The 12,767-nt window shown below is 42.7% G+C and overlaps 1 protein-coding gene and 1 pseudogene across 1 annotated transcript; one reads left to right on the top strand and one right to left on the bottom strand.

Annotated features, from left to right (window-relative positions):
• Positions 1-12,767, bottom strand: part of LOC125537887 (uncharacterized) — a 28,225-nt pseudogene that overhangs the window by 10,265 nt on the left and 5,193 nt on the right.
• Positions 26-912, top strand: LOC147986754 (uncharacterized). The gene is made up of 5 exons (XM_087544950.1): positions 26-163; positions 239-376; positions 469-581; positions 658-733; positions 799-912. Exons 1-5 carry the CDS (start codon positions 26-28, stop codon positions 910-912), a joined length of 579 nt encoding a protein of 192 aa, XP_087401076.1.

Here is a 12,767-nt window from a genome sequence, read left to right as displayed (position 1 = left end):
CGACAAAGTTAATGATGATCGTTTCATGTTGACAACTTGGAGGATACATTGGTTGCTTCACATTAGATCCGGAAAGAAGACCGCCGGTAACGATTATGAAGCAGAGTCGCATAGTAATGGCCCCGTGAACAGATGTGAGGACGAGTATTTCAAAAAATCAAAGGTAAGTTTGATTGTTAACACGGTACATACATACGATAGTATGTGATGATTGTGTTTTATGGTCCTTGTGATGCAGACTTACATTCCTCTAAACAAGCAAAATAATCACTGGATTACTGTCGTCATGCATAGCGGGAAGAGAGAGTTTCAGGTTTTTGACTCGTTGATGACCGAAAAACTTGACAGTGTTACTAGAGAACTCGTTGAGGACCTGGTAGGTTTAACTTTCAAATGTGCATTTGGTAACATTCGTTTTCTTTAGTACACTGAATGACATTCTTTCCACCATGTTTATTATATCTTTAGAGAAAACAACTAGCAGAAGATATCCAAGAAGCAAATGCAACCGGAATTGTGAATTATCCGGATGTTTCCAATTGTCCTATTAAAACATATGACATGCCAAAACAACATGATGGGTGAGTTCTTACTCTGACAGAATGTCGGTCTTGTATGTACAGTAGATATTTAATCTTCGTAAATTGTATGCACTAGGAATTCGTGTGGAATATTTCTCCTTCGATGCTTTCAATATTGGGATGGTGACAAATGGACAGGCTTATTTTCACAGGTACGCAAGTCATGTTTGGACTACGATGTACAGTGAACGTTGTGCTAACACCATTTTTTTTTCAGAGCTCAATTGATGATTCGAGAGAGTTAATGATTGCGCAACTTATCTTTTCGGAAAGAAACAAGCTTGATGAAGTGAAAAACAAAGTTATTCGGATATCAAAGAAGAAGAAATAGATGCGGCACGGAGGAGTTTTGCATGTGATTGGGTGGTACTGGAGGACTATATTTTCCAAACGCTTTGCGCACTTGCTTATAAATTTTATGTAATAGACTCTGCTTCCGAATAGTTATATGTAATAGACTCGGCACTTTTCCAAATGTTTTTTATGTCCACATGATATTTTGTTTCATAAATATTATATAATCAGTCTTTTTTTGTTTACATGATTTTTTTGTTGCCGAATAGTTATATGTAATCATGTAATCGTGTCGTCGTTAAGTTTTTGTACACTAAACTATGGCAGCACACTGCATGTTACTTTGTTAGCAAAAACTTGGTTTACAGCACACTGGGTGTTAGTCTAGTTTAGAAAAGCGTAAAAAATATTTTACATAAAAAAATTGCCTGCCCGTCCACAGCGTGTCTTAGTAAGCCCGTCGTTATCAAGCCCACCGGGCGATTACGACAGGCGTTTCGGAGCACGCCGTGGAAACCAGGCCCAACAGGGCAGCATCGACGCGGCACATCGACGGGTAGTAATCAGAGGAGTTCAATGTGCCGACGGGAGCTGAGTATATAAGCTGGTCGTCGTCCCCTTCGGCCGGCGAGGTGGGACTAAACTTGCGTCGGCCGCGGGGCGACGTGGACACAGCCACACGCGACGTGGGCCGGCCCAAAAAGGCAATGGACGGCGCGGTCTTCTCGACGGCTCGACGCCGTGGGCCGGCCCAGTTACCCCCGCTGAGACGCCGCGCCAGGGAAACTAACTAGTTTAGTCCCACCTCGCCGGCCGAAGGCGACGACGACCAGTTTATATACTCAGCTTCCGTCGGCACATTGAACTCCTCTGATTACTACCCCGTCGATGTGTCGCGTCGATGCTGCCCTGTTGGGCCTGGTTTCCACGACGTGCTCCGAAACGCCTGTTGTAGTCGCCCGTTGGGCTTGATAACGACGGGCTTACTAAGACACGCTGTGGAGACGGGCGGGCATTTTTTTCACTTTTTTTCAACAACAATTCGCAGATTACTTCTCTTATTTTAATATATTTGACAGCCGACGGGACTGTAGTAAATACATGCAGAATTCATAATATAAACAATGAATAGTGAATATTTATATCAACAACAATGATGTCTCAACATAACAATTGTCACCACAGTAATTTTATTGTAGTGGACAGAAAATAACAAGTCTCAAATGACAACGGTCTTCTGTAGGCAATAATCTTGTTTCACACATATAAAATACTCAACACGAACATAAATTTAACAAATGTTTTTCATATAAATGGAAGAGGTAAAACACTTGCATCGTCTTCACTTGAGTCTTCAAGCCCAGCTACTGCATAGAATAAATAAAAAATTATGAGAATCAATGTACGGTAGATGAATCAACGGAACTAATATAAACAAAGCAAAAAGACGTACAGTTACGTACAAATGGAAGTAGTAAAACAGATGCACCGTCCTCACCTTCTGTGTTCAAGCCCAGTTGCTGCATACAAAAAAATATGAGAATCAATGCACCGTTAATGAAACAACAAAACTGACATAAGCAAATAATAGACATACTCTTCATTTTTGCTGCATGTGCTCCTGTTATGACCTGAGCCGCTGCATATGCTACATTTTCGTCTAGATTTCTCGTCAAATGCTTTAGGCCTCTCATTTTTTAACACATCTAGGCCACCCTTACCGTGACCTCTACTGTTCTGCTTAGGTGCGCCCTTGGTGAAAACCTTTACTGGATCACGAACCAGAATATGATCTCGGTTAGGCTCAAATGGATTATTGTTCACGAAGCTTCGCTGAATATCATCTTCATTTCCCTGAATGTCCTTATTCACTATAATATCATCCAGAGCTGCCATCAACTTGTCGAATAAGAAAGGATTACTGCATGCGACATGACATGCTTCTGAAGATTTGATGGTCAACTCACTATATCTAGCTCTGTCCTCACCACTCGACCAACCCCACGCAAACAAATCGCTGGTGCGCTTCACGGGCAGTCCAGCTCGTGCTTTTTTTGAGAATCTTCGCAGGACACAACACTTGGGTATCACAGGTAAGTTCAGTGCATTCAAAACATGAATAATATGCTTGCAAGGAAGCCCTTTGCGAGTCATACTTCGACAACTGCACTTTATAGTTTCTGCCGAGTTACCTGGCGTATAGTCCACATTAAATCTGTGATCCCTGTTATTCTTCCACGCAACCACAAATCTCTGACTATCGGTCCCTGTCAGTCTATCAATTACCTCAAGCTCCTGTACCTTCTTCATATCTTGTTGCAACATATAAAAGTTTGCCTGCGTGAATGCTTTCGCAGCATACGACTCAATGGCCTGACACTCAGTCACTGTTACTGGAAGAGTCTGTGAGGTCGTGTAGTCATCATAAGCTTCATTCTCACGGAGGTGAACAATACAATTCTCGTAGTGTACAATCATGTCAACGATCGTCATACCATAGTCAAGATGAAGGTGCAGACTGGAGTTCAGACTCTCACTCCTCTGATTACTGCGCATACCAAGGAAAAACCCACCAGACAAATATGATGCAGCCCAAAGCGTCCTCTTCCTGTACATCCTATGGAGCCATGTTTTCGTTTTCTCCGTCTACCATTTGCGCACAAACGTGGCCCATCTCTCCTCAAAAACCTTATGTGTAGTGGCATAGTACAATAATGCCCTAAACTCCTTCAATGACTTGTGGTTGAGGTGTTTCTGCATATTCTTTTCAATATGCCATGAACATAGACAATGCTGTTGGGTTTCGTAGTAATTTCAAAAAATTTCCTACGCACACGCAAGATCATGGTGATGCATAGCAACGAGGGGAGAGTATGATCTACGTACCCTTGTAGATCGCAACGGAAGCGTTGACACAACGTAGAGGAAGTAGTCGTACGTCTTCTTCCCAATCTGACCGATCCAAGCACCGTTACTCCGGCACCTCTGAGTTCTTAGCACACGTACAGCTCGATGACGATCCCCGGGCTCCAATCCAGCAAAGCTTCGGGGAGGAGTTCCGTCAGCACGACGGCGTGGTGACGATCTTGATGTATTACCGACGCAGGGCTTCGCCTAAGCACTACAACGATATGATCGAGGTGGAATATGGTGGCAGGGGGAACCGCACACGGCTAAGGAACGATCTCAATGATCAACTTGTGTGTCTAGAGGTGCCCCCTGCCTCCGTATATAAAGGAGCCAAGGGGGAGGGGTGCGGCCAGCCCTATGGAGGCGCAGGAGGAGTCCTACTCCTACCGGGAGTAGGACTCCCCCCCCCAATCCTATTCCAAATAGGACTCCCAAGGGGGAAAGAGAGAGAGAGAGGTGGCCGGCCACCTCTCCTAGTCCTAATAGGACTAGGGGAGGGGGGGAGGCGCGCAGCCCACTATGGGCAGCCCCTTTCACCTTTCCACTAAAACCCAATAAGGCCCATATGACTCCCGGGGTGTTCCGGTAACCTCCCGGTAATCCAGTAAAATCCTGATTTCACCCGGAACACTTCCTATGTCCAAACATAGGCTTCCAATATATCAATCTTTATGTCTCGACCATTTCGAGACTCCTCGTCATGTCCGTGATCACATCCGGGACTCCGAACAACCTTCGGTACATCAAAATGCATAAACTCATAATAACTGTCATCGTAACGTTAAGCGTGCGGACCCTACGGTTCGAGAACAATGTAGACATGAATGAGACACATCTCTGGTCAATAAACAATAGCGGGACCTGGATGCCCATATTGGTTCCTACATATTCTACGAAGATCTTTATCGGTCAGACCGCATAACAACATACGTTGTTCCCTTTGTCATCGGTATGTTACTTGCCCGAGATTCGATCGTCGGTATCCAATACCTAGTTCAATCTCGTTACCGGCAAGTCTCTTTACTCGTTCCGTAATGCATCATCCCGCAACTAACTCATTAGTTGCAATGCTTGCAAGGCTTATGTGATGTGCATTACCGAGAGGGCCCAGAGATACCTCTCCGACAATCGGAGTGACAAATCCTAATCTCGAAATACGCCAACCCAACATCTACCTTTGGAGACACCTGTAGTACTCCTTTATAATCACCCGGTTACGTTGTGACGTTTGGTAGCACCCAAAGTGTTCCTCCGGCAAACGGGAGTTGCATAATCTCATAGTCATAGGAACATGTATAAGTCATGAAGAAAGCAATAGCAACATACTAAACGATCGGGTGCTAAGCTAACGGAATGGGTCATGTCAATCACATCATTCTCCTAATGATGTGATCCCGTTAATCAAATGACAACCCATGTCAATGGCTAGGAAACTTAACCATCTTTGATCAACGAGCTAGTTAAGTAGAGGCATACTAGTGACACTCTGTTTGTCTATGTATTCACACATGTATTATGTTTCTGGTTAATACAATTCTAGCATGAATAATAAACATTTATCATGATATAAGGAAATAAATAATAACTTCATTATTGCCTCTAGGGCATATTTCCTTCAGTCTCCCACTTGCACTAGAGTCAATAATCTAGATCACATCACCATGTGATTAACATCGATAGTTCACATCATCATGTGATTAACACCCATAGTTCACATCGCCATGTGACCAACACCCAAAGGGTTTACTAGATTCAGTAATTTAGTTCACATCTCTATGTGATTAACACCCAAAGAGTACTAAGGTGTGATCATGTTTTGCCTGTGAGAGAATCTTAGTCAACGGGTCTTTCACATTCAGATCCGTTATGTATTTTGCAATTTTCTATGTCTACAATGCTCTGCACGGAGCTACTCTAGCTAATTGCTCCCACTTTCAATATGTATCTAGATCGAGACTTAGAGTCATCCAGATCAGTGTCAAAATTTGCATCGACGTAACCCTTTACGACGAACCTTTTTGTCACGTCCATAATCGAGAAACATATCCTTATTTCACTAAGGATAATTCTGACCGCTGTCCAGTGATCTACTCCTAGATCACTATTGTACTCCCTTGCCAAATCAGTGCAGGGTATACAATAGATCTGGTATACAGCATGACATACTTTATAGAACCTATGGCCAAGGCATAGGGAATGACTTTCATTCTCTTTCTATCTTCTGCCGTGGTCGGGCTTTGAGTCTTACTCAACTTCACACCTTGTAATACAGGCAAGAACTCTTTCTTTGACTGCTCCATTTTGAACTACTTCAAAATCTTGTCAAGGTATGTACTCATTGAAAAAACTTATCAAGCGTCTTGATCTATCTCTATAGATCTTGAAGCTTAATATGTAAGCAGCTTTACCGAAGTCTTTCTTCGAAAAACTCCTTTCAAACACTCCTTTATGCTTTACAGGATAATTCTACATTATTTCCGATCAACAATATGTCATTCACATATACTTATCAGAAATGTTGTAGTGCTCCCACTCACTTTCTTGTAAATACAGGCTTCACTGCAAGTCTGTATAAAACTATATGCTTTGATCAACTTATCAAAACGTATATTCCAACTCCGAGATTCTTGCACCAGTCCATAGATGGATCGCTGGAGCTTGCATATTTTGTTAGCACCTTTAGGATTGACAAAACCTTCTGGTTGTATCATATACAACTCTTCTTTAATAAATCTATTAAAGAATGCAGTTTTGTTTATCCATTTGCCAGATTTCATAAAATGCGGCAATTGCTAACATGATTCGGACAAGCTTAAGCATAGATACGAGTGAGAAACTCTCATCATAGTCAACACCTTGAACTTGTCGAAAACCTTTTGCGACAATTCTAGCTTTGTAGATAGTAACACTACTATCAGCGTCCGTCTTCCTCTTGAAGATCCATTTATTCTCAATTGCTTGCTGATCATCGGGCAAGTCAACCAAAGTCCAAACTTTGTTCTCATACATGGATCATATCTCAGATTTCATGGCCTCAAGCCATTTCTCGGAATTTGGGCTCATCATCGCTTCCTCATAGTTCGTAGGTTCGTCATGGTCAAGTAACATGACCTCCAGAACAGGATTACCGTACCACTTTGGTGCGGATCTCAATCTGGTTTACCTACGAGGTTCGGTAGTAAATTGATCTGAAGTTACATGATCATCATCATTAGCTTCCTCACTAATTGGTGTAGGAGTCGCAGGAACAAATTTCTGTGATAAACTACTTTCCAATAAGGGAGAAGGTATAATTACCTTATCAAGTTTTCTACTTTCCTCCCACTCACTTCTTTCGAGAGAAACTCCTTCTCTAGAAAGTATCCATTCTCAGCAACGAATGTCTTGCCTTTGGATCTGTGATAGAAGGTGTACCCAACATTTTCTTTAGGGTATCCTATGAAGACGCACCTTTCCGATTTGGGTTTGAGCTTATCAGGATGAAACTTTTTCACATAAGCATCACAACCCCAAACTTTAAGAAACGACAACTTTGGTTTCTTGCCAAACCACAGTTCATAAGGCGTCGTCTCAACGGATTTTGATGGTGCCCTTTTAAACATGAATGCAGCTGTCTTTAATGCATAACCCCAAAACGATAGTGGTAAATCGGTAAGAAACATCATAGGTTGCACCATATCTAATAAAGTACGGTTATGACGTTCAGACACACCATTATATTGTAGTGTTCCAGGTGGCGTGAGTAGTGAAACTATTTCACATTGTTTTTAACTGAAGACCAAACTCGTAACTCAAATATTTGTCTCCGCGATCAGATCGTAGAAACTTTATTTTCTTGTCACGATGATTTTCCACTTCACTCTGAAATTCTTTGAACTTCTCAAATGTTTCAGACTTATGTTTCATGAAGTAGATATACCCATATCTGCTCAAATCATCTGTGAAGTTCAGAAAATAATGATACATGTCGCGAGTCTCAATATTCATCGGACCACATACATCAGTATGTATGATTTCCATTGAAATTTGTTGCTCGCTCCATTGTTCTGAAGAACGGAATCTTAGTCATCTTGCCCATGAGGCATGGTTCGCAAGCATCAACTGATTCATAATCAAGTGATTCCAAAAGCCCATCAGCATGGAGTTTCTTCATGCGCTTTACACCAATATGACCTAAACAGCAGTGCCACAAATAAGTTGCACTATCATTATTAACTTTGCATCTTTTGGTTTCAATATTATGATTATGTGTATCACTACGATCGAGATCCAACGGACTATTTTCATTGGGTGTGTAACCATATAAGGTTTTATTCATGTAAACAGAACAACAATTTATTCTCTTACTTAAATGAATAACCGTATTACAATAAACATGATCAAATCATATTCATGCTCAACGCAAATACCAAATAACACTTATTTAGGTTCAACACTAATCCCTAAAGTATAGGGAAGTGTGCGATGATGATCATATCAATCTTGGAACCACTTCCAACACACATCGTCACTTCACCCTTAACTAGTCTCTGTTCATTCTGCAACTCATGTTTCGAGTTACTACTCTTAGCAACTGAACTAGTATCAAATACTGAGGGGTTGCTATAAACACTAGTAAAGTACACATCAATAACATGTATATCAAATATACTTATGTTCACTTTGCCATCCTTCTTATCCGCCAAATACTTGGGGCAGTTCCGCTTCCAGTGACCAGTCCCTTTGCAGTAGAAGCACTTAGTCTCAGGCTTAGGACCAGACTTGGGCTTCTTCACTTGAGCAGCAACTTGCTTGCCGTTCTTCTTGAAGTTACCCTGCTTCCCTTTGCCCTTTTCTTGAAACTAGTGGTCTTGTCAACCATCAACACTTGATGTTTTTTCTTGATTTCTACCTTCGTTGATTTCAGCATCACGAAGAGCTTGGGAGTTGTTTCCGTTATCCCTTGCATATTATAGTTCATCATGAAGTTCTACTAACTTGGTGATGGTGACTAGAGAATTCTGTCAATCACTATCTTATCTGGAAGATTAACTCCCACTTGATTCAAGCGATTGTAGTACTCAGACAATCTGAGCACATGCTCACTAGTTGAGCGATTCTCCTCCATCTTTTAGCTATAGAACTTGTTGGAGATTTCATATCTCTCAACTCGGGTATTTGCTCGAAATATTAACTTCAACTCCTGGAACATCTCATATGCTCCATGACGTTCAAAAAACGTCTTTGAAGTCCCGATTCTAAGCCATTAAGCACGGTGCACTAAACTATCAAGTAGTCATCATATTGAGCTAGCCAAACGTTCATAACGTCTGCATCTGCTCCTGCAATAGGTCCGTCACCTAGCGGTGCATCAAGGACATAATTCTTCTGTGCAGCAATGAGGATAAACCTCAGATCATGGATCCAATCCGCATCATTGCTACTAACATCTTTCAACACAATTTTCTCTAGGAACATATCAAAATAAACACAGGGAAGCAACAACGCGAGCTATTGATCTACAACATAATTTGCAAAATACTACCAGGACTAAGTTCATGATAAATTTAAGTTCAATTAATCATATTACTTAAGAACTCCCACTTAGATAGATATCCCTCTAATCCTCTAAGTGAACACGTGATCCAAATCAACTAAACCATAACCGATCATCACGTGAGATGGAGTAGTTTTCAATGGTGAACATCGTTATGTTGATCATATCTACTATATGATTCACGCTCGACCTTTCGGTCTCCGTGTTCCGAGGCCATATCTGCATATGCTAGGCTCGTCAAGTTTAACCTGAGTATTCTGCGTGTGCAAAACTGGCTTGCACCCGTTGTAGATGGACGTAGAGCTTATCACACCCGATCATCACGTGGTGTCTGGGCACGACGAACTTTGGCAACGGTGCATACTCAGGGAGAACACTTCTTGATAATTTAGTGAGAGATCATCTTTTAATGCTACCGTCAATCAAAGCAAAAATAAGATGTATAAAAGATAAACATCATATGCAATCAAAATATGTGACATGATATGGCCATCATCATCTTGCTTCTTTGATCTCCATCTCCAAAGTACTGTCATGATCTATATCGTCACCGGCATGACACCATGATCTCCATCATCTTGATCTATATCAATGTGTCGTCGCGTGGTCGTCTCGCCAACAATTGCTCTTGCAACTATTGCTATCGCATAGCGATAAAGTAAAGCAATTATTGGACGCTTGCATCTCATGCAATAGAGAGACAACCATAAGGATTTTGCCAGTTGCTGATAACTTCAACAAAACATGATCATCTCATACACAACTTATATCTCATCACGTCTTGACCATATCACATCACAACATGCCCTGCAAAAACAAGTTAGACGTCCTCTACTTTGTTGTTGCAAGTTTTACATGGCTGCTACGGGCTTAAGCAAGAACCAATCTCACCTACGCATCAAAACCACAACGATAGTTTATCAAATAGACTCCGTTTTAACCTTCGCAAGGACCGGGCGTAGTCACACTCGGTTCAACTAAAGTTGGAGAAACAGTCACCCGCAAGTCACCTTTGTGCAAAGCACGTCGGGGAAACCGGTCTCGCGTAAGCGTATGCGTAATGTCGGTCTGGGCCGCTTCATCCAACAATACCGCCGAACCAAAGTATGACATGCTGGTAGGCAGTATGACTTATATCGCCCACAACTCACTTGTGTTCTACTCGTGCATATAACATCAACCCATAAAACATAGGCTCTGATACCACTGTTGGGTTTCGTAGTAATTTCAAAAAATTTCCTACGCACACGCAAGATCATGGTGATGCATAGCAACGAGGGGAGAGTATGATCTACGTACCCTTGTAGATCGCAACGGAAGCGTTGACACAACATAGAGGAAGTAGTCGTACGTCTTCTTCCCGATTTGACCGATCCAAGCACCGTTACTCCGGCACCTCCGAGTTCTTAGCACATGTACAGCTCGATGACGATCCCCGGGCTCCGATCCAGCAAAGCTTCGGGGAGGAGTTCCGTCAGCACGACGGCGTGGTGACGATCTTGATGTATTACCGACGCAGGGCTTCGCCTAAGCACTACAACGATATGATCGAGGTGGAATATGGTGGCAGGGGGCACCGCACACGGCTAAGGAACGATCTCAATGATCACCTTGTGTGTCTAGAGGTGCCCCCTGCCTCCGTATATAAAGAAGCCAAGGGGGAGGGGTGCGGCCAGCCCTATGGAGGCGCAGGAGGAGTCCTACTCCTACCGGGAGTAGGACTCCCCCCCAATCCTATTCCAAATAGGACTCCCAAGGGGGAAAGAGAGAGAGAGGTGGCCGGCCACCTCTCCTAGTCCTAATAGGACTAGGGGAGGGGGGAGGCGCGCAGCCCACTATGGGCAGCCCCTTTCACCTTTCCACTAAAACCCAATAAGGCCCATATGACTCCCGGGGTGTTCCGGTAACCTCCCGCTAATCCGGTAAAATCCTGATTTCACCCGGAACACTTCGGATGTCCAAACATAGGCTTCCAATATATCAATCTTTATGTCTCGACCATTTCGAGACTCCTCGTCATGTCCGTGATCACATCCGGGACTCCGAACAACCTTCGGTACATCAAAATGCATAAACTCATAATAACTGTCATCGTAACGTTAAGTGTGCGGACCCTACGGTTTGAGAACAATGTAGACATGACTGAGACACATCTCTGGTCAATAACCAATAGCGGGACCTGGATGCCCATATTGGTTCCTACATATTCTACGAAGATCTTTATCGGTCAGACCGCATAACAACATACGTTGTTCCCTTTGTTATCGGTATGTTACTTGCCCGAGATTCGATCGTCGGTATCCAATACCTAGTTCAATCTCGTTACCGGCAAGTCTCTTTACTCGTTCCGTAATGCATCATCCCGCAACTAACTCATTAGTTGCAATGCTTGCAAGGCTTATGTGATGTGCATTACCGAGAGGGCCCAGAGATACCTCTCCGACAATCGGAGTGACAAATCCTAATCTCGAAATACGCCAACCCAACATCTACCTTTGGAGACACCTTTAGTACTCCTTTATAATCACCCGGTTACGTTGTGACGTTTGGTAGCACCCAAAGTGTTCCTCCGGCAAACGGGAGTTGCATAATCTCATAGTCATAGGAACATGTATAAGTCATGAAGAAAGCAATAGCAACATACTAAACGATCGGGTGCTAAGCTAACGGAATGGGTCATGTCAATCACATCATTCTCCTAATGATGTGATCCCGTTAATCAAATGACAACCCATGTCAATGGCTAGGAAACTTAACCATCTTTGATCAACGAGCTAGTCAAGTAGAGGCATACTAGTGACACTCTGTTTGTCTATGTATTCACACATGTACTATGTTTCTGGTTAATACAATTCTAGCATGAATAATAAACATTTATCATGATATAAGGAAATAAATAATAACTTCATTATTGCCTCTAGGGCATATTTCCTTCAGATGCCACACGTCAGAAAGCACCTTCCTAATAGCCCTTATCATCGCTGCATCTCCATCTATAATTACAGATTTGGGCCTCTTCTGACAGTTAGCTTTCAAGGACGTGTTAAGCAACCAAACATATGTAGCCTCAGTCTCGTCTGAAACAATGGCGCAGGCGAATACCGTAGTGCAACGGTGGTTGTTCAGACCCACAAAAGGGATGAACGGCATTCCATACCTGTTCATCTTGTATGTGCTATCGAACACAACAACATCACCATAGTCTAGATAATCCCGGCGTGACTGCGAATCACACCGGAAGAGGTTTTGGAGCCTGCCTTCAGCGTCAACCGTGTGCTCAAAGAAGAAGTCTGGATCTCTGTCCTTTCTGGTCAACATGATTCCTACGGCAGTAGCAGCATCACCTTGTGCAAGCAATTTCATCTTCTCCCTATAGCACATGTTATACAGCTTTGTCCTCTGAAATGGTGACTTTGCATACGACCCATACCTGCTAACGATGTTGT

Source organism: Triticum urartu, chromosome 2A (assembly GCF_056163025.1).
Source record: "Triticum urartu cultivar PI428250 chromosome 2A, HENAU_Tu73, whole genome shotgun sequence".
Taxonomy (NCBI): domain Eukaryota; kingdom Viridiplantae; phylum Streptophyta; class Magnoliopsida; order Poales; family Poaceae; genus Triticum; species Triticum urartu.
The sequence above is the reverse complement of the archived record's forward strand: the minus strand, read 5'-3'. Positions and strand labels throughout refer to the sequence as shown.

Coding starts and splice junctions, on each gene's coding strand:
- LOC147986754 (XM_087544950.1), top strand. CDS start 26: ATGTTGACAACTTGGAGGATACATTGGTTGCTTCACATTAGATCCGGA. Junction 377..468: donor GAGAACTCGTTGAGGACCTG/GTAGGTTTAACT, acceptor TTATATCTTTAG/AGAAAACAACTAGCAGAAGA. Junction 734..798: donor GGACAGGCTTATTTTCACAG/GTACGCAAGTCA, acceptor TTTTTTTTTCAG/AGCTCAATTGATGATTCGAG.